Source organism: Oreochromis niloticus, linkage group LG3 (assembly GCF_001858045.2).
Source record: "Oreochromis niloticus isolate F11D_XX linkage group LG3, O_niloticus_UMD_NMBU, whole genome shotgun sequence".
NCBI lineage: Eukaryota > Metazoa > Chordata > Actinopteri > Cichliformes > Cichlidae > Oreochromis > Oreochromis niloticus.
In genome coordinates this window covers 63,591,278-63,609,705 of record NC_031967.2, presented here as the reverse complement: position 1 = coordinate 63,609,705, position 18,428 = coordinate 63,591,278, and the positions used below count along the sequence as shown (strand labels likewise).

General features: G+C 39.7%; 1 protein-coding gene and 1 pseudogene across 2 annotated transcripts; both read right to left on the bottom strand.

Annotated features, from left to right (window-relative positions):
- Positions 1 to 718: 718 nt before the first annotated feature.
- LOC109196626 (uncharacterized) lies at positions 719 to 12,193 on the bottom strand. 2 transcript variants are annotated; one of them, XM_019350881.2, is made up of 4 exons: positions 2,812 to 3,221; positions 2,522 to 2,689; positions 2,192 to 2,287; positions 719 to 1,743 (listed from the first exon to the last, which is right to left on the bottom strand). In XM_019350881.2, the coding sequence occupies exons 1-4, from the start codon at positions 3,163 to 3,165 to the stop codon at positions 1,429 to 1,431; spliced, it is 933 nt and encodes a 310-aa protein (XP_019206426.2). In that variant the 5' UTR covers positions 3,166 to 3,221; the 3' UTR covers positions 719 to 1,428. The 2 variants fall into 2 exon arrangements, 1 of the variants encoding a protein (XP_019206426.2); XR_002061417.2 differs by lacking the exons at positions 719 to 1,743; positions 2,192 to 2,287; positions 2,522 to 2,689; positions 2,812 to 3,221 and adding exons at positions 3,875 to 3,965; positions 11,211 to 11,267; positions 12,053 to 12,193.
- A 2,301-nt stretch (positions 12,194 to 14,494) lies between these two features.
- The window catches only part of LOC112846316 (zinc finger protein 85-like), a 241,768-nt pseudogene continuing 237,834 nt past the window's right edge, over positions 14,495 to 18,428 (bottom strand).

The window sequence follows — 18,428 nt, the reverse complement described above, 5'->3', positions numbered from 1 at the left end:
TTTTTGTATCAGACATACTGAGACAATATTCGGGATAAATAACCATGAAAACAATTTATTCAGTTTAGAGGTTTACACATCATTATAATCAAAGAGCCTGTTTCACTTGAATCGTCCACTTGATGGCGCAGTAGAGCAAGTGAATCATCACAATGCTTCGAACCATGAGTCGACCAGTTGGATGGAAAGCTTCACTTCATCACGAGGCTTCATCTTACCATCACTACTGACGAGGACCGGAGTACTGACGGAGATGGTGGGGTTTTCACCCCCCGGTAAGTTGATCATGATGGGTACCCAGCCATCAAATGATATGGTTTCCCCGTTGACTGCGCAAACTTTCAACTCATCAATTTCCTCGATGATTTCAGACAGAGGTCGCATGACTAAGTCAGGCAAGTATCAGTCTTTCCAATGTTTACTTATGATGCAAACTTGAGCACATGTGTCAAGTAGTGCTTTCACTGCTACACTGTAAACCCGAATAAGTTACAAAAACTCACAAAAATTGAGGCAATCGATTGCCTCAATTTTTTAAAGTTGATCAACTTAAAAGTCAAATTTTTCCAGAACATAAAATACATGGTACTTGTATCTTTTGAGAACGGTCAACTCAAATATTTGGAGTTAATATGACTTAAAGTTTCAAGTTTACAAATTCAAAGGAATAAGTTCACAGAACTTATAAAAAATTAAAAGTACACAACCACAACATTTTTATGTTAACAAAACTCAAATGTTTATTAGTTTGTGTTGTCATTATTTTAAGTACACGTTAGTCAAATATGTTGACTACTTGATACTTAAAAACATGTGACCCAAAACTTAAAATTTTTTAGGCAATTGATTGCCTCAATTACACTGAGTATCGGTAACTTAATATGCAAAAGTCATAAACCTCTGCCATTGAACAGTATCTTGCCTGCTCCCTTTTAGCACATTATGTTGAAATTAAATACATTTCTTAAAAAAAAAAAAAATTAAATAAATTAAAAATAATTAACAAAAACATTTATAAATTAAAATAAGTAGACCAAAAATTGTTTAGTCAGGAAAACTGTCAGAGTAATAAAAAATAATGCCAAATAATAATAAATAATATCAAAATGTGCTGGGGCAGCAATTTGAGTGAATTACAATGCTATTTGTTTTACGTTAACCAGTATCAAACAGTGAAATTTAGGTCATCTTGCGCAGCCCACAATGTTTTAGAAATAGTATTACGAAAAACATTAAAACATACAAAACATTAGTGTTGCTTTGCATTATGTTAATGAGAACAAAGGCACGTTGTATAGTTTGGACCTATTGGCTGAACACCTGTAGAGTAATGCAATAACGTTTTGAGGCATTATTTAGATAAAAGGAGAGAACTTTGAACTAGCCTCTTATAATGCTTTACCCTGCATCCTTCTTTCAGATGAATTCCTACATAACCAAGTCATTCTTGAGGGTCTGTAACCTGGGTGACAGTTTACCACTTTCTAGACCAAGTGAAATATTTTGAGTAAATTCTAAAGTGTGGGTCAGGGCTGTGGGGTAGCTGAGGTGAAGTGCATAGATCTGTCCAAACATTACCAGGAAGGCTTCACCAAATCTGGGGAGACTGACCACGGCATCACTTTCAATGACGACAGAGATTTTCACAGGTTGGTAGTGAACTGGACTTGTTGTGTCATGGTCACTGATGACAGTGAAGAGGGCCACTTCAACACCATCAAGCTCCAACTCATCAGATTCGTCCTGAATGAATGAAAAAGAGATACTAATCACAATCTAACCCAAGAAATAAACCAGACGACATATAATTTATCATTTTACCAACTCCCGTTGAGATCCAATACCTCTTTTACAAGGGAGACCTGGGTCTCACTGTAAGAGGTGAAAAACAGAAGGTCCATGTTCTACACACATAAATCAGCTAATTCACCAGAGAATCAAGTGGTGTGAGATAGACTGAAACTAAGCTAAAGGAAATACACAGGAAAATGTTTTACTAAACATCTTATCACTTTCAACAAAACACCAATTCAGTTCATTGGTAGTGAGGAGACAGAAAAGACCATACATGGAAACCGTACGGGTAGACTAACCAAAGGTAAGTCCAAACAGTGCATCAAAATACATGTTTGTACTTTGATGCACTGTTTATATACACAGTAGTATCTGTTAGATACTTAAGGACACTCACAGTGCAGGTTCTGAAAAATCCAGAGACATCCTCACGCAGATAGACAGGAAGGGCGTGGAGAACGGTAGTGCGCTTGGTGTGGATATCATGGATTTCCTATTGCCAGATAAAAACAGAATTGTATATACTGGTGAGTTTACTGAACAACAACAACAACAGTCAAATCAGAACATATGTCCACAAATAACCTGTTCACATCTTTAATACAGTCAGACAAATAGCAAACACAAAGTGGACAAATAGCAAAATTCAAAAAGCTCATTTAAATCACTGAACCTGTCCAATGTTCCACTGGTTCAACCTATGAAATGTGTAACAATGTATTATTACCAGTTCATCGTGAATTCTTAGAATTTCAGCCAGGGCATCTGCTGTCTTCCCAGTTTTTGATGCCTTCTGTCTGAATAAGGTCATCAGTCGAGGAAGATGGCGGTCAAGTTCAGAGTAGAATGTATTGGGCAGGTTCTGATTTGTAATCCGCTGAAACTCTGCATACAACTACAGCAGAAGGACAATACAGTTCAATTTGAAGAATCTCGCACACCTTTATAAAGCAGCAAAAAGCTGCCACATGAGTAAGAATTACAATTTTCATTTTAAAGAGAGCTGATCCATATTACCTCAGACTCCATTTTTAGAGCAGGCCCGAGGTCCAAGAGCTCCTTCACTGGTGGGCAGGACATCACTATGGTTTGTCTGCGCAGGGGAAATGTGGTCTCCATCAACTTTCTAATGAGGGGCAGGTTCTTCTCAGCCTTCTTGACTTCTTCAACAATTGCTTGCCTCAACTGGTCAAGGCTTGAAGGATCCTTTCCTTGGGGAAAGTTTGGTAGGAAGTTGACTTCTGCTCGTTTGGGTCTTTTAATGTTGGAATGTGAAGGTTCATTATCAGGATTACTTCTACTTCTTTTTCCAGCATTAACAGTGACCTCCTGACATCCAGCCCGTCTCATCTTGGTCCTATAATTGCCCATCTTAAACTTGATGCTATTTTTCCATCCATTCCAGCCAGTCTCAGATCCTGCTTCCTCAGCAGCTTTTGCAATTTCTTTATCACTTGGGTAAGCCTTAAAACTATACATAGTAGATGCAAGCTTTTCTAAAATGTCGTGCTTGAGGTCTCTAGTCAGCTTAAGGTGTCTGTTGCTCCTCTCATATTCGGCATTTCAATGTTGAAGTTTCAGTTCGACATCAAATGCAAATGTGGGAACTGGAAAAGGACCTTGAGGCCACCTACTGAGACGTTCTGGAGATGACACATCTGAAAGTAGATCAGTAGATGCAGCAGAGCTGGAGTCTTCTGAAAGTGAGATGTGCACAACAGCTTTTTCTGGCAATTCCTCAATGTCTGCAAGGGAAGTAAGTTTCCCGTCAAAGTCTGGATCTTCACAAAGCAAACTGAAGTCAAGCTCGATTTCCAGCTGTTCTTTTATAATCTTGATCAGTGCATCAACAGAGGCTGGTCATGAGCTGAGTTTTAATTTTCTAGCCCGGTCTGTCTCAACAACACGAATAAGCATTGGTTGTTGGGGAGGTGCAGCTGCCATTGTACTAATGAAAAGACAAAATCAGGATGTTAAAAGGTACGATATAGAATATATTAATTGCTCAATTATACAGAGTGTGAATACAAACACAATAACTGATAAATAAAAGAACCATTCATTATTACCTGAACTCACTTCTGTCTCACTTGAATGAACCGCTTGGGGGTCAGCAGCAGCGAGTCGTCTATCTTGTATGCCGAGAGAGGGACTGTATCATTGAGATCAGACTGCAGGTGGATTGACAGGCTTGTGTCAGCAGTTGACATCTCATAGGACCGCAGATGTTCAACATACCAGGACCCGCACCCGCTTTCACACCTTGGCTCATGTGATTAGAGGATCACCAGGGGGTCCTTTGTCCCTCTTTGGGGGGATACTCCCACTGGGTTTAAATCTGGGACTCTCGGCCATTTGACCTTAGAACTGAAGAAGCTTCTCGGATGAGAGGTGAAACGTCTTCAAGCAACTCAAAGAAGTCCAGACCCTTTGACCAGGACTCATAGTCACAACACAGAAAAGATACATTGTGATTCACAAGGTAAATCTGTTTTATTTTGCTAAATTTAGACAGTCCACCACTGACTCCTACAGACAGAAACATTCCACAGACATAGTCTGCGCCATCAATGGTCCCCTTTGATGTCTTGTAGATTGTGTCACTAGTTGTTTATTCTCTAATGTGTGCTTGAGCAACCTCTGGTAGAGCTGAAACAAGAACAGAGTCAACCCTGGATGCCTGAGTTTTTGGCTTGAAAAATGATGGCGCAGCAAGATGATATGCCATAATGTGTTGGTGTCTGACTGCCATTGTCTTCAAAATATTTTTGAAGGTTTGAGTGTCATGCACCACTCTTTTGAAAAAGCGGTGCTTGGCCTCAAACCGCATGGTCCAAACGTCCAGCAGGGGCCCAAAGCACTTAACTAGAGCAGGATAATGCTCCACGTAGTGATGTTTAGGACGGAGCCTAACCTCAGGGAAAACCTCTAGCAGTGCCTGTCTATGATCACTGATTTTGCACACAAAATAGTCTAAGGTTTCATCAGGAAATGACGGGCACAATGCTAACTCTACCACCTCTTTCAGCTCCATCAAAACTGCCCATACCTTATCACCCTCTGGTACTACACTGCCAACAAGCAATAGAAGAAGTCGGAGCAGAGTGGCATTTTCATGTCCATTACCTCCAATCGTTCCTCGAGAAAGAAACATTTTGTGAAGGGGCTGAGGTCTATCCACTTTATTGGTGTGCTGATACGGGAATGATGTAATCTTGTGATTCAAATACTCCAAAGTGAAGTACTTCAGCCGGATCATCTCTTTAACACAAAGAGAAGGCTCCATGGGAACAATACCTTCCAGAAGATCATGGAGTATATCTGGAGGAAACCCCGTGATTGTGTGGAAGTAATTCAGGGACTCACGCAAAACACAGCCACCTTTAACACCAAAGTGGCTGCTCAAAGTGTCACTTTCTTGAACGGTTTGTAAAAGTAGGTCATGGCTGGCTTCGGTTCTCTGAGGAAACATTCTATCTCTGACTTCAATTACTTGAAACTGTTCAATTGAGCCCATACAGAATCTGCAAACATGGCCTGCTCTAAATGACTCTATTTATTTATTTATTTATTTATAAGGAACCCCATTAGCTTCCACAACAGTGGTTGCTAGTCTTCCTGGGGCCCAAACCATCAAATACAAAAATAAAATGTTACACAATGAGTTGGATGCAAAATGTCCACATAATTTGGCTCTTACATCCACAACAAGGTTTTACAATTCTGAAAATGTAAACATGTAAATATTAAAAATTATAAAAAAATAAAATAAACAAAACAAAACAAAACAAAAAAACACTCAAACAAAATACACAATTTCCATTACAAGTGACATTACCCTCTTAAAAGTTTACAATAAATTAAAAACTGCCTAAATAGGCTTTTAGGTGATTTTTAAAAGTATGAATGGAAGCCAATTCCCTAATTGCATTAGGGAACTTATTTCACTGAAAAGATGCTCTAAATATAACAGAGTTTTTCAAAAAGTTACTTTTAACTCGACGAGTTACTAAATTGTGGTTAGTTGAGAATCGTGTAGCATGATTATGTATTTCATCTGGATACTGCAACTGAGCATAAATAAAGTGTGGTGTGTTTGCCAGTATTGCTTTCTTTAAAAATACAAGTAAGCCATAGTATAATTTAGCTTGTACAGAAAGCCAAGAAAGTTTATCGTGCATTTTATCAATACTTGTATAATATGAACACCTTAACACTAATCTGGCCGCCCTATTTTGGACTAACTGAAGTCTGTTCAGATCTGTCTTATTAGCTGCTGACCAAATGATTGAACAATACTCCAGATGAGATGATACTAGTGCATTAATGACACCTTTCATAATTGAAGAAGTAATATAAAAGGAGCATTTCCTAGCTATAGCTATACCCTGTCCAATTTTCTTAATAACAGAGTTGATGTGCTGAGACCATGAAAGGTGGTGGTTTATGGTAACACCAAGTAATTTAATCTGGGTGACCTGTTCCAATACTGATCCAGCTATGGAAAGATTTAGTTGTGGGCTGTTGACTAAGCGTACTCTACTTCCTATTAACATGGATTTGGATTTAGACACGTTTAAAATCATGTTGTTTTTACTTATCCAGTCAAACACGTTCAGCAAATCTAGTTGTAATACGCTTGTCAATTCAGAGTAGCTACTGGCTGAATAAAACATGGTGGAATCATCAGCATACATTACAAGATGAGATTTATCCAGGACGTACGGCAAATCATTCGTGAAGACTGAATAGAGAAGTGGACCGAGGCAGCTGCCTTGGGGTAAACCACAGTTCATTTCACAGCCCTCGGAGAAATAACCATTATAATAAACCTTTTGCCTTCTTCCAGACAAATAACTTTCCATCCAGCACAAAGCAGCTGGTGAGAATCCATAACATTTTAGTTTATCTATCAAAAGATCATGATTTATCAAATCAAATGCAGCACTAAAATCCAAAAATACAACCCCGACCAAATTCCCATTATCTAGATATTTATACCAGTTATCTGTCATGTGAATGAGAGCTGAACTGGTGGAATAACCAGGTTTGTAAGCATGTTGAAACTGAGTGAGTAACTGATTTTCTGTTAGGTAATGTTGAATTTGTTCATAGACAATCCTCTCCATAATTTTACTTAAAACAGGGAGTAGACTAATAGGTCTGCTATTGACACCATTAAAAACATCATTCTTGTTTTTAGGAATGGGAATTATTTTCGATTCTTTCCACTGCAATGGAAATAAGCAGCATGCCAAAGATCTATTAAATATGTGACATATAGGAAGGGACACAAACTTGGCTGCAAGTTTGAGCAGTTTACTGTCTATGTTATCAGAGCCGGAGGATGTATCGTCAGGAAGTGATATCAATAAGCGCTCTACCATCTCCACATTCACTGCCTCAAATTTAAGTTGGCATTGCTTATTATTCATGATAACATCCTGTATAAGACGACGTGATAAGGTGGAATCGCCTCTGTTCATATTAGATTTTAAATTTGTTATTTTATTGCTGTAATAATTCACAAAATAATTGGCAATGTCCTTAGCTTTACTTATAAACGTACCACCCGTGTAGATGTGAGACACCACCGGAGCAAGATCTCTGCCCATTATATTATTTAAAACTTTCCACACCTTCTTGCTGTCCTTATTGGCTTCCTTGAGCTTAAGTTGATAATATTCTTTCTTCTTGCGCCTATTCAATTTAGTTACTTGATTTCTTAACTCGCGATATCTTGCCCACTCTTGTGGACTGACAGACTTATTTGCTTTTGCTATATCCCTTTCAGACATTGCAACCTAAAGTTCATTATCTAGCCAAGGTGCGTAGTTCATTTTAGCAGTAAATCTTTTTAAGGGGGCATGTTTGTCAGCCAGGTAGCCGAAGTTTTCAATAAACATAGATAATGCCATATCAGGGTCACGCTCGAGGCAGATGTCAGTCCAGTGAATTTCTTTTACGTCATTAATATACTTATCTGCATTGAAACTTTTGTATGATCTATGAAAAATAATCTTTTGTGCAGTTTTCAGTGGTTTCATTTTCTTGGTCAAACCTACAAGATTATGGTCACTATAACCAACTGGAATAGAAACAATATTAGAGCAATGCTCAGGAACATTTGTATATATATGATGATGACCTATGACCTCCTGCGTTGACCATGACCCGGGTGGGAATGGTGATCATCTGAGACAGGCAACAAGCCGACGTTGATGAACTTATCTTTTTTCCTTAAAGGACAAGAAGGAGCTGACCAATTGATGTTAAAGTCTCCTAATAAGAACATGTCTTTGTTTTCCTCAGTTACTCTTTCCAGCATTTCACAGATTCGTTCTACATACAACATATTACTACTTGGGGGTCTATAGCAGCAACCTACTAATACAGGCCTGCCATAGAGCGGGTGTAACTGAACCCACACAATTTCTAGATCGTCAAACATTAAGTCCATTCGTAGTTTGCTTGCCATATTATCATTAATGTATAGGGCTACGCCCCCTCCAAATCTGTTTCTGTCCTTCCTATACAACTTATAACCGTTTATTTCAAATTCATTATTCTCAAAGGCAGCGTCTAAATGAGTCTCGGAAATAGCCAGCACGCTTATCGTATTTGTTGACAACAGTGACTGAATTTCCTGAATCTTATATTTAAGGCTACAAATATTGACATGAGCTACTGAAAAATCTTTACCGGAAAATCCGGGAATAAGTACAGGGTCAGACATTTGCAGACCGATCGATCTCAACAGCTACAAATGGCAACATTGCTGAAGTCTAAATATTAACTCCGGCGTTCTGTGACCTCGGTTTAACAATTAATTTGTCATATTTCAGGACGGGAATATCACCTCTGTCTCTGGCCGCTCTCAGCTGTGGTAACAGTTCTTTCCTCTTCTTCCTGATGGACTCTGAAAAATCCTCGTTGATGTAAAGATTGGTACCTTTCAAGTTTTTGGCAGATGAGAAAATTAATTGTTTATCTTTAAGTCTTTGTAGTCTGACCACAATCTGCCTGGCTCGTCCGTTTTCCTTGTATGGACCGACTCTGTGAGCGCGTTCAATTTGAATGCTGTCACTATCCAGGCCCAGCTTGTTCTTCAGCATGTGTCGGACTTTCTCCTCTGATCCTTCCCACGTTTCCGCTTTTTCATCTGTTAATCCATCCACCACAATGTTGTTCCTTCTCGATTGATTTTCTAAGTAATCCATCTTGGTTGTTAATTCTCTGTGTTCCTCGCGTATGCTGCTGACCGCCGATTCAAAGTCTTTTAGTTTGCTTTTAATGCACCTCTCTTCAGTTTGCAGCTCGGTGACAACCCCATCCGTGAATTGCAGGCTGGATTTCACATCCTGTACATCCCTTAGAATGCTGTCCAACCGTTTGTTAGTTCCATCCATGATTAATTGGACAAATGTCTTAAAGTTATCTTGCTGTTGGTGAATCAGATCTTTGTAAAACTCCCGTTGCTGTTCCAGCATAGCGTTCAGCATGCTAACACTGACATAGCTGTCATCCTCTGCTGGTAGCGCCTTAGCGGCCTTCGGGGGCATATCGACCAGATCGTTTTGCCCCCCCACTCGTGAAGATCGCTTCGTGTACAATGGAGTTCACTTAGCTACGTTAGTCAGTCACTTAGCTACGTTAGTCAGGGATGCTGCTAGGACTTTGGCTAACGCGTCACCCAGCTGGCGTGACAAAGCCACCTAATCCATGAGCAGCCAAATTGTCAGCAGAAACACAAAAGATGGTGCCTCTGACATTCTGGCCAACTCTTTCAATGAAGACACTGTCTTGTTCCAGAGTACGAACATCACGCAGCAATGGAGCAAGTACAGCTGCATATCCATACTTACGGAGGTCTGTCACTTACCAGTATTGCTAGCTGTATAGCATGTAATGCTGATCGGTATTTTGGTGGTACATTAGCGAGGACCCAATATACAGCGCAAAGTTTGTGAATTTTGCGTGATGTGCCAAGTGGATTGGCAATTTCAAGCTCATCAATATATAGCTGGAGTGGTAGGATGAGATCCCCTGTTGACAGTAAGTCATTTTCAAGGAAATGAGAGCCATCAGAGCATGATGCATATTGACCAGATGCAGTATTTGGTTCAGTAATCTTCTTAAGAATGTCTGTGTTTTTAAACAACTCTTGAATCATTGAAAGGATAGGAACATACATGCTGGTATGTCCAGGTTGATCCAGCTGATACTCCACTGGCATTACACAAGGGTAGTTGCACTCAATAAAGGTTTTTCTGTGCTTGGTTGAACTCAACTCAGCACCTTTAGAGGTTGATGTAGACAGAACATTGCAGTCCATGACAGTGGCAACAACTTCACTCATTGTAGGTTTTGCAATACTGTGACCGTTTCTCTGCAATATGTCACTAACTGCCTCTTTGATCAACGGCTCAGATAAGGAGAAGATCTGATTCAAGTGTTCTACTATTTCTTGAGTAGCCGTGTTTGAGACATGGAGGATAGCCTGCATCTTTAGGAATAAGGAAGACACATTTTTTAAGTTGATTTCTTAGACTGTCAGTGTCACACTGATCATCATTCCCCACTTCCGTGCTCTGGCCTGGGCATTCTTCATGCAAGTCACTAGCTACTTCAGAAATACTGGCTTGGAGATTATGGGGATCCTCATTGACAATATCACTTTGAAGGTCTGTTGCAAGACTTGCTTGGTGTGCTCTACTTTTATGGGATTTGAATGAAGAGTACACATTTGTGCTATAACTACAATCCTCATATGGGCATGTCACTGTTTCATGATTTTTCAAATGCTTTCTGAGATGACTGAAAAGGCCTGTTTCAGAAAAGGGTTGCTGAAATGTGCATAAAGGGGATTTAAATAACGCAGGCCTCTGACTCTGCTTTGCACAACTGCTAAGTTGTGCTGTATGATATCTTGACAAATGAGTACTCAGTGCATTAAGTGTCTGAAATGTACAAATGCAATCAGTGTAGAGGCATGGAAGAGGGCTGATTCGGGAATAGTGGTTGTGCTGCAGCCTGTAGTGTCTAAATAACTGTATTCTGGAGGTGAAGGAAGCTGCGCACAACTTACACTGCCAGATCATGTTGGAAACAAAACAGAACTCCGTATACTTACAACTTAATATAACAGTTAAGTTATATTAATAAGTGATAAATAATAACAATAAGTGAATTACTATTAGCTCACAAAGACATGGTCATGGACTACAGCTAACACTGCTTTAAAATGGCAACCTGTTTTCCTCAAAACAATTTGTTTTATATAAGAATCTATAGGTGGAAAATAGCATAAGTAAAGTTGGTTTAGTAGTTAGTTTAACATATTTTTAAGACAACTCGAGAGAGAGCGAGAGCGAGAGAGGTGATTGGTAGAAGAATTCACAAACAAAATGAATTACCTGGTATCTTTATCACATCCCCAGTTCTCTTCCTTGACTCTGTCTTAATTCTTGAAGCTGGAACAGAGAGATCCAAAGGCATAAACTGATGAACAATTAAAAAGCATCCAAACGGTGAAAAATTATAAATACTTCCATCTATAATTTTTCCCTGTTATTGATCTTTTCATTTAATCCCCAAAGTGTGAATGCATCTCTAGTCAAGATACTAAAACCATCGAGCAAATATTACAATACTGAAGACAAGCAGCAGCACTTGAACTTTAACGGCATGGTTAAATCAGCAACAACGCCATTTCTACAAACTAAAGCCTTACCGATAAGAGGTTCCCCCAAACATATGTTATTTGAAATTATTTAATGTGCATACACAGTTAATGTCAAAAATGTCAGGCTCCTCATCACTGCTTCTCTCTCCGAACGAGTCTGGTTGTTTTGATTGACAGGTTTGTTTTTTAGGACCTTAGTGATCCAAGAGTGCCAATTGGTTGGCAGAAGTTGATTGACAAGTGATTCCACTAATTAGGCAAAGTGAGAGGAGACGATGCGTGCGCCGTGCTCTTTCACTGGCCCTCTAACTCTGGCTTGTGAACAACGTGGCTCGTCAGAGCAGGTGTATTAGAAGGATGAGTTTCCCGTTTTTAAACTTTTTAAACAGCCTGCGACCCTCATTACAACAACTTAATGCTAGCTCTGCAAGCGCAAAGTTTCCTTCGGGGAGAGCAGTAAAGCACATAAAAAACACGGACCCGTCATTTCTGCTATTCTTTTCGACACGCACCCAAAATACAACTAAATATTCGTATCTTAACAATAAACTAATATCAACATTGAAAACTTACTGTAAGTCCAGTGATGCTAGTTGCTGCCGTTAGGTCCAACTTTCTCCAGTCGTCCGTGTTGCCTCTTTGGTGCTGTTTCCCGCCCATATACCTTTACTTCTTCTGTGTTTCGTATTTTTTTCCAAATAGTGGTAAACGATCAGTGTATAATGCTCATTAGCGCCGCCTTCCGCTTCTGAGGGTGAATCAGAGATTAACTCGGAATAAACATTGATTCCTGCAGCTGCTCAACACTTACAGAAAAAATTTAAAAAATATTTATAGGATACATTGATAAGACAATGAATATTAAAATAAATATTTTTTGTGTCCTAACTTAACTGTGTTACGTTGTGCTTAAGTGATGCTTACTTAATATAGAAATAGTTCAATTGAATCAAAAATTATTAGTTTCATTTACTCAAAAAGAAGAACATGTTACACGAACTTGACATATTTAAGTTCGTGACATATTTTTGCGTCGTTTAACGCAAATCTTGCGTAGTTAGTGTGTAGTGTAGTCAATAGTTTTGTTGTGCATGTCAGAACAATGAGGCGACTGCTGAATGTTACAGGAGTGATACATCTCCTGTTGTCAGGCCTGCAGATATCAGGCTGTTGTTCTCCTTTATCTCATAGTGGACAGAAATTATGTTTTCGAGTGGCACAAATAATTTGTGCGGCATCAGGTTTGATGCTGAACAGCTGATTGTTCTGTAAATAGTTTGAAATGTTTGTTTAAAAAAATGCCTTAGCAGCATTTTTAGGTAAACAGCTGCAAAAATCTTTGTTTTTTGCAATACTCAGTAACTTTTTTGAAGAAGTAACTATATAATTAATTGCCCAGCATTGGTCTTTATATATTGCATTTTGCAGAGAGAGTTACAAAGTTTCAAAGTGGTGCTCCATGACAGTCCTGTAGACGAGCAGGGGGGAGAACGCAACTGCAAACCACTGTTGCAATGCAGGAACATCTGCTTTATTGGAACGTGTGAGATGTTAACCACAAAGACTCTTAAAAACACTGTCTGAAAACTTCATGCCAACAGAACTTTAAGAAAAAAAAAACTTATTATCCTTGAAGATCATTTTAGAGTTTTTAATGAGCTGCAGGATCCTTGTTCAGTGTGAGTGGAGAGCAGCCAAGTCTTCTCCTCTGATAAACCTCCACATGTACCACTGAAAACAGTTAAATTAGTTTGAATCGGGACTAATGGCTCAAACTACTTGTTCTGAGACCATTTCTTTATTTTTCACACCAAACTGTTTAATAAGATAAACTCTACACAGACTTCATCAAATATAACTAACACTTTAACATTATCAGGATTTCATAATACAAACTTCAAATCAACAAGAAAACAGCTGCAAACATGTGGATCAAAATTCATTAAAAAACAACATGTGGACTTCAAGGACTAAATACACTAAAGTGAAAGGAGGAGCGAAAATTAGAGGTTTAACAGAATTTGAATTAAGTAAAAGTAGTCACCTGTGATCTTTAAAATGGTGCTGCTGTTTTTAACTTTCAACATTTCTTTGGTGCCACTGTGAATAAGATTGTGGTCTTTGCCTAATTAAATAAAGGTTACACTGACTCACTGCTTCATCTTCTGGTACAAACTGGTATTATATGGAAGTACAGCCCAAAACCAGTTTAGCTTGAGTTTCTTTTTTCTGGACATAAAGTCACAGCAGGTGTTGTTTCAAAGCTGGTGGACAGATTTAGTTCATTTTGGAGGTTTTAACAGCAACTGCTGTGAAATTATTTGCAGTTTTGGGAGAAAATGATTTAAGAGAAGATTTTACAACAGCAAAAGATTAAATATGAATGAAGAATTGAAATTTAACTGAGGTAACACATTAAATGAATACATTAAAAAAAAGAAGTTAATTTTGGAAACACTAAGAAAGTACAAATGAAAGAAATTGAAATATATAATCCATATCTGCAATTTTGATACATGATTGATTTGGTAAAAAAGACATTCCTATAACTTTAATAATACAGTAACAAGTACAACTACTAAACACTACTGTGTCCTAAGGGAACAAAGACTAAAATGTAACAGGGATAACATAAACTTGATATGCATATCTATACATGCAGCTTCCTAAATGTAACGTTCAGGATTATTCACTGCAGGTCCAGAAATCAGAGCTACCTCATCAGATCCAAGTGTGACATCAGCTGACACTCTTTACAGGAGATTCCATCTGAACTCTGTGGAGCCTGATCTCAAGGTTTTTAAGTCTGACCCTGAAACCAGAAGAGGATCTTTCTCTCTCTTCAGATTCATTGTGATCCAGTGATTTCAGTCCTGCATGATCAGGCTGATGTTTGCACAGAGCAGATAATGAAGTCAATGTTTTTGCACATTGGTAACAGTGAAACAGTTTATTTACAGCATGGAATCGTTTGTGTTCAGAGTATGAACTGAGATTCCTGAAGCTCCTGTCACACTGGTCACAGCTGAAGTTCACTTCCATGTGTGTACGTTCATGTTTGTTACGATGACCTGATTGTGAGAAGCTTTTGTCACAGTGTCTGCACTTGTATGGTGTCTCTCCTGTGTGGATTCTCTTATGCTTTTTCATTAAGCTCATGTGCAGTGGTGAAGGATGACCCACACTGGTCACAGATGTGCATTTTGACCCCACTGTGGAAGAGCTCATGTATTTTTAATGTACTTGGTGTGTGGAAGCCTCTCCCACATTCTTTGCAGTAGCTCACTTTGTCTCCAGTGTGTCTACGTTGATGTGGTTTTAGGTCCCGTTGATGATTGAAGGTTTTTCCACAAAGGTCACAGAGAAACTCTTTCCCACCACCACAGTGACGACAGGGTTGAGAACTGGATCCATGTGCTTTGCTCCACTTCTAAACAAAGACAGTGTAAATCAGAGAATTCCTTCAACATTTTTATCCTGAAATAAAAAGCATCTCTGCCAACGTCCAATTAAATTTTACTGTTTACACTATAAAACTCAGGTTACTTCTTCATTTTTCCAAACAGTTCATTCAGTATAACTCCAAAAGTTTACTGATCAGACTTTTTCCAAACAATCTGGTTAAAATTACAAGATAAAAATAAATACATCCTCACAGTAACTGCATTTCTAGAGTTACTTTCTGGTGTGGATCTGTTGGTGTTTTTTCAGCTGATTTGGAGATTTAAAGGTCTTCTCACATAGGTCACATTTATAAGGTCTCTCCTCAGTGTGGCTAAACATGTGTCGTTTTAACTGTGCATCTGTTGTAAACAGTTTCCCACACTGATCACAGCAGGAAACATCAATTTCAGTGTGAATCCGCAGGTGAATATTTCGGTAGTGTTTGTCGATGAAACTTTTTCCACAAAAGTCGCAGCTGTACGCCTTAATTTCAGAGTGGGTAACTAGATGCCTCTGTAAGCTGCTATTTTGAGCAAAAGCTTTACCACACAACTCACAGCTGTATGCTTTAAATCCACTGTGGAAGAGTTGGTGTTTTTTTAAGTTTCCACCCTCGGTAAAAGACTTTCCACACAACTCACAGCTGTAAGGTTTAACTCCACTGTGGATGAGTTGGTGTTTTTTTAAGTTTCCAGCCATGGTAAAAGACTTTCCACACAACTCACAGCTGTAAGGTTTAACTCCACTGTGGATGAGTTGGTGTTTTTTTAAGCTTCCAGCCTCGGTAAAAGACTTTCCACACAACTCACAGCTGTAAGGTTTAACTCCACTGTGGATGAGTTGGTGAGTTTTTAAGTGTTCAGTCCGGGTAAAATCCTTCCCACACTCATCACAGCTGTAAGGTTTAACTCCACTGTGGATGAGTTGGTGTCTTTTTAAGCTTCCAGCCTTGGTAAAATCCTTCCCACACTCATCACAGCTGTAAGGTTTAACTCCACTGTGGATGAGTTGGTGTCTTTTTAAGCTTCCACTCTGGGTAAAATCCTTCCCACACTCATCACAGCTGTAAGGTTTAACTCCACTGTGGATGAGTTGGTGTCTTTTTAAGCTTTCACTCTGGGTAAAATCCTTCCCACACTCATCACAGCTGTAAGGTTTAACTCCACTGTGGATGAGTTGGTGTCTTTTTAAGCTTCCACTCTGGGTAAAATCCTTCCCACACTCATCACAGCTGTAGGTTTTCTCTCCCTTTCTTCTGTGAGGTTTGTCGGCCTCCTGAGAGCGCTGACTTCTCGCTCCATGTTGATCCTGCAGTGACAGAGATACAAATGGTAAATGGCCTGCATTTGTATAGCGCTTTACTCAGTCCCTAAGGACCCCAAAGCGCTTTACACTACATTCAGTCATTTCCACACACATTCACACACTGGGAATGGCAAGCTACATTGTAGCCACAGCTGCCCTGGGGCGCACTGACAGAGCCAAGGCTGCCGGACACTGGCGCCACCGGGCCCTCTGACCACCACCAGTAGGCAAACATGGGGTTAGTATCTTGCCCAAGGATATTTGGCATATATCCAGCCTGGGATCGAACCACCAACCTTCTGATTAGTGGCTGACCTGCTCTGCCACCTGAGCTACAGACACCCCCGGAGGCAGTGAGTGAAATGCAGTCGTGGAACAAACTGAAACTCCCTCCATCAGTGGAATTCAACATGTCAACAAACACATTGTTGGTGTGTTTCCCCCACCTTCTGGTGGCAGTATCACATTACAATGATGTGACACAATGAGAGGTATAATTAAAATGACATTATTGAAGAAATATTGATCAATGAAGAAAATCTTTTACGAAATTAAAGGTTAAACTGATGATATTGTTGTTTCAATGTGTGCTTATAAAATATGATCTTTGTATTTTCTTGTAACTTCTGTGGTTTCTGATTTGAATGTACAGTCTGTATATACAGTGGCTTGCGAAAGTATTCGGCCCCCTTGAACTTTTCCACATTTTGTCACATTACAGCCACAAACATGAATCAATGTTATTGGAATTCCACGTGAAAGACCAATACAAAGTGGTGTACACGTGAGAAGTGGAACGAAAATCAAACATGATTCCAAACATTTTTTACAAATAAATAACTGCAAAGTGGGGTGTGCGTAATTATTCAGCCCCCTGAGTCAATACTTTGTAGAACCACCTTCTGCTGCAATTACAGCTGCCAGTCTTTTAGGGTATGTCTCTACCAGCTTTGCACATCTACAGACTGAAATCCTTGCCCATTCTTCTTTGCAGAACAGCTCCAGCTCAGTCAGATTAGATGGACAGTGTTTGTGAACAGCAGTTTTCAGATCTTGCCACAGATTCTCGATTGGATTTAGATCTGGACTTTGACTGGGCCATTCTAACACATGGATGTGTTTTGTTTTAAAACATTCCATTGTTGCCCTGGCTTTATGTTTAGGGTGGTTGTCCTGCTGGAAGGTGAACCTCCGCCCCAGTCTCAAGTCTTTTGCAGACTCCAAGAGGTTTTCTTCCAAGATTGCCCTGTATTTGGCTCCATCCATCTTCCCATCAACTCTGACCAGCTTCCCTGTCCCTGCTGAAGAGAAGCACCCCCAGAGCATGACGCTGCCACCACCATATTTGACAGTGGGGATGGTGTGTTCAGAGTGATGTGCAGTGTTAGTTTTCCACCACACATAGCGTTTTGCATTTTGGCCAAAAAGTTCCATTTTGGTCTCATCTGACCAGAGCACCTTCTTCCACATGTTTGCTGTGTCCCCCACATGGCTTGTGGCAAACTGCAAACGGGACTTCTTATGGTTTTCTGTTAACAATGGCTTTCTTCTTGCCACTCTTCCATAAAGGCCAACTTTGTGCAGTGCACGACTAATAGTTGTCCTATGGACAGATTCCCCCACCTGAGCTGTAGATCTCTGCAGCTCGTCCAGAGTCACCATGGGCCTCTTGGCTGCATTTCTGATCAGCGCTCTCCTTGTTCGGCCTGTGAGTTTAGGTGGACGGCCTTGTCTTGGTAGGTTTACAGTTGTGCCATACTCCTTCCATTTCTGAATGATGGCTTGAACAGTGCTCCGTGGGATGTTCAAGGCTTGGGAAATCTTTTTGGAGCCTAAGCCTGCTTTAAATTTCTCAATAACTTTATCTCTGACCTGTCTGGTGTGTTCTTTGGACTTCATGGTGTTGTTGCTCCCAATATTCTCTTAGACAACCTCTGAGGCCGTCACAGGGCAGTTGTGGAGCTGTTTTGCAAAGAAGAATGGGCAAGAATTTCAGTCTGTAGATGTGCAAAGCTGGTAGAGACATACCCTAAAAGACTGGCAGCTGTAATTGCAGCAAAAGGTGGTTCTACAAAGTATTGACTCAGGGGGCTGAATAATTACGCACACCCCACTTTTCAGTTATTTATTTGTAAAAAATGTTTGGAATCATGTATGATTTTCGTTCCACTTCTCACGTGTACACCACTTTGTATTGGTC

Excerpts from the sequence above, each read along its gene's own strand:
- LOC109196626 (XM_019350881.2), bottom strand. The coding sequence starts at position 3,165 with ATGGGCAATTATAGGACCAAGATGAGACGGGCTGGATGTCAGGAGGTC. Across the intron at positions 2,690-2,811 it reads CTCTAAAAATGGAGTCTGAG|TTGTATGCAGAGTTTCAGCG; the intron begins GTAATATGGATC and ends CTTCTGCTGTAG. Across the intron at positions 2,288-2,521 it reads TAAGAATTCACGATGAACTG|GAAATCCATGATATCCACAC; the intron begins GTAATAATACAT and ends ATCTGGCAATAG.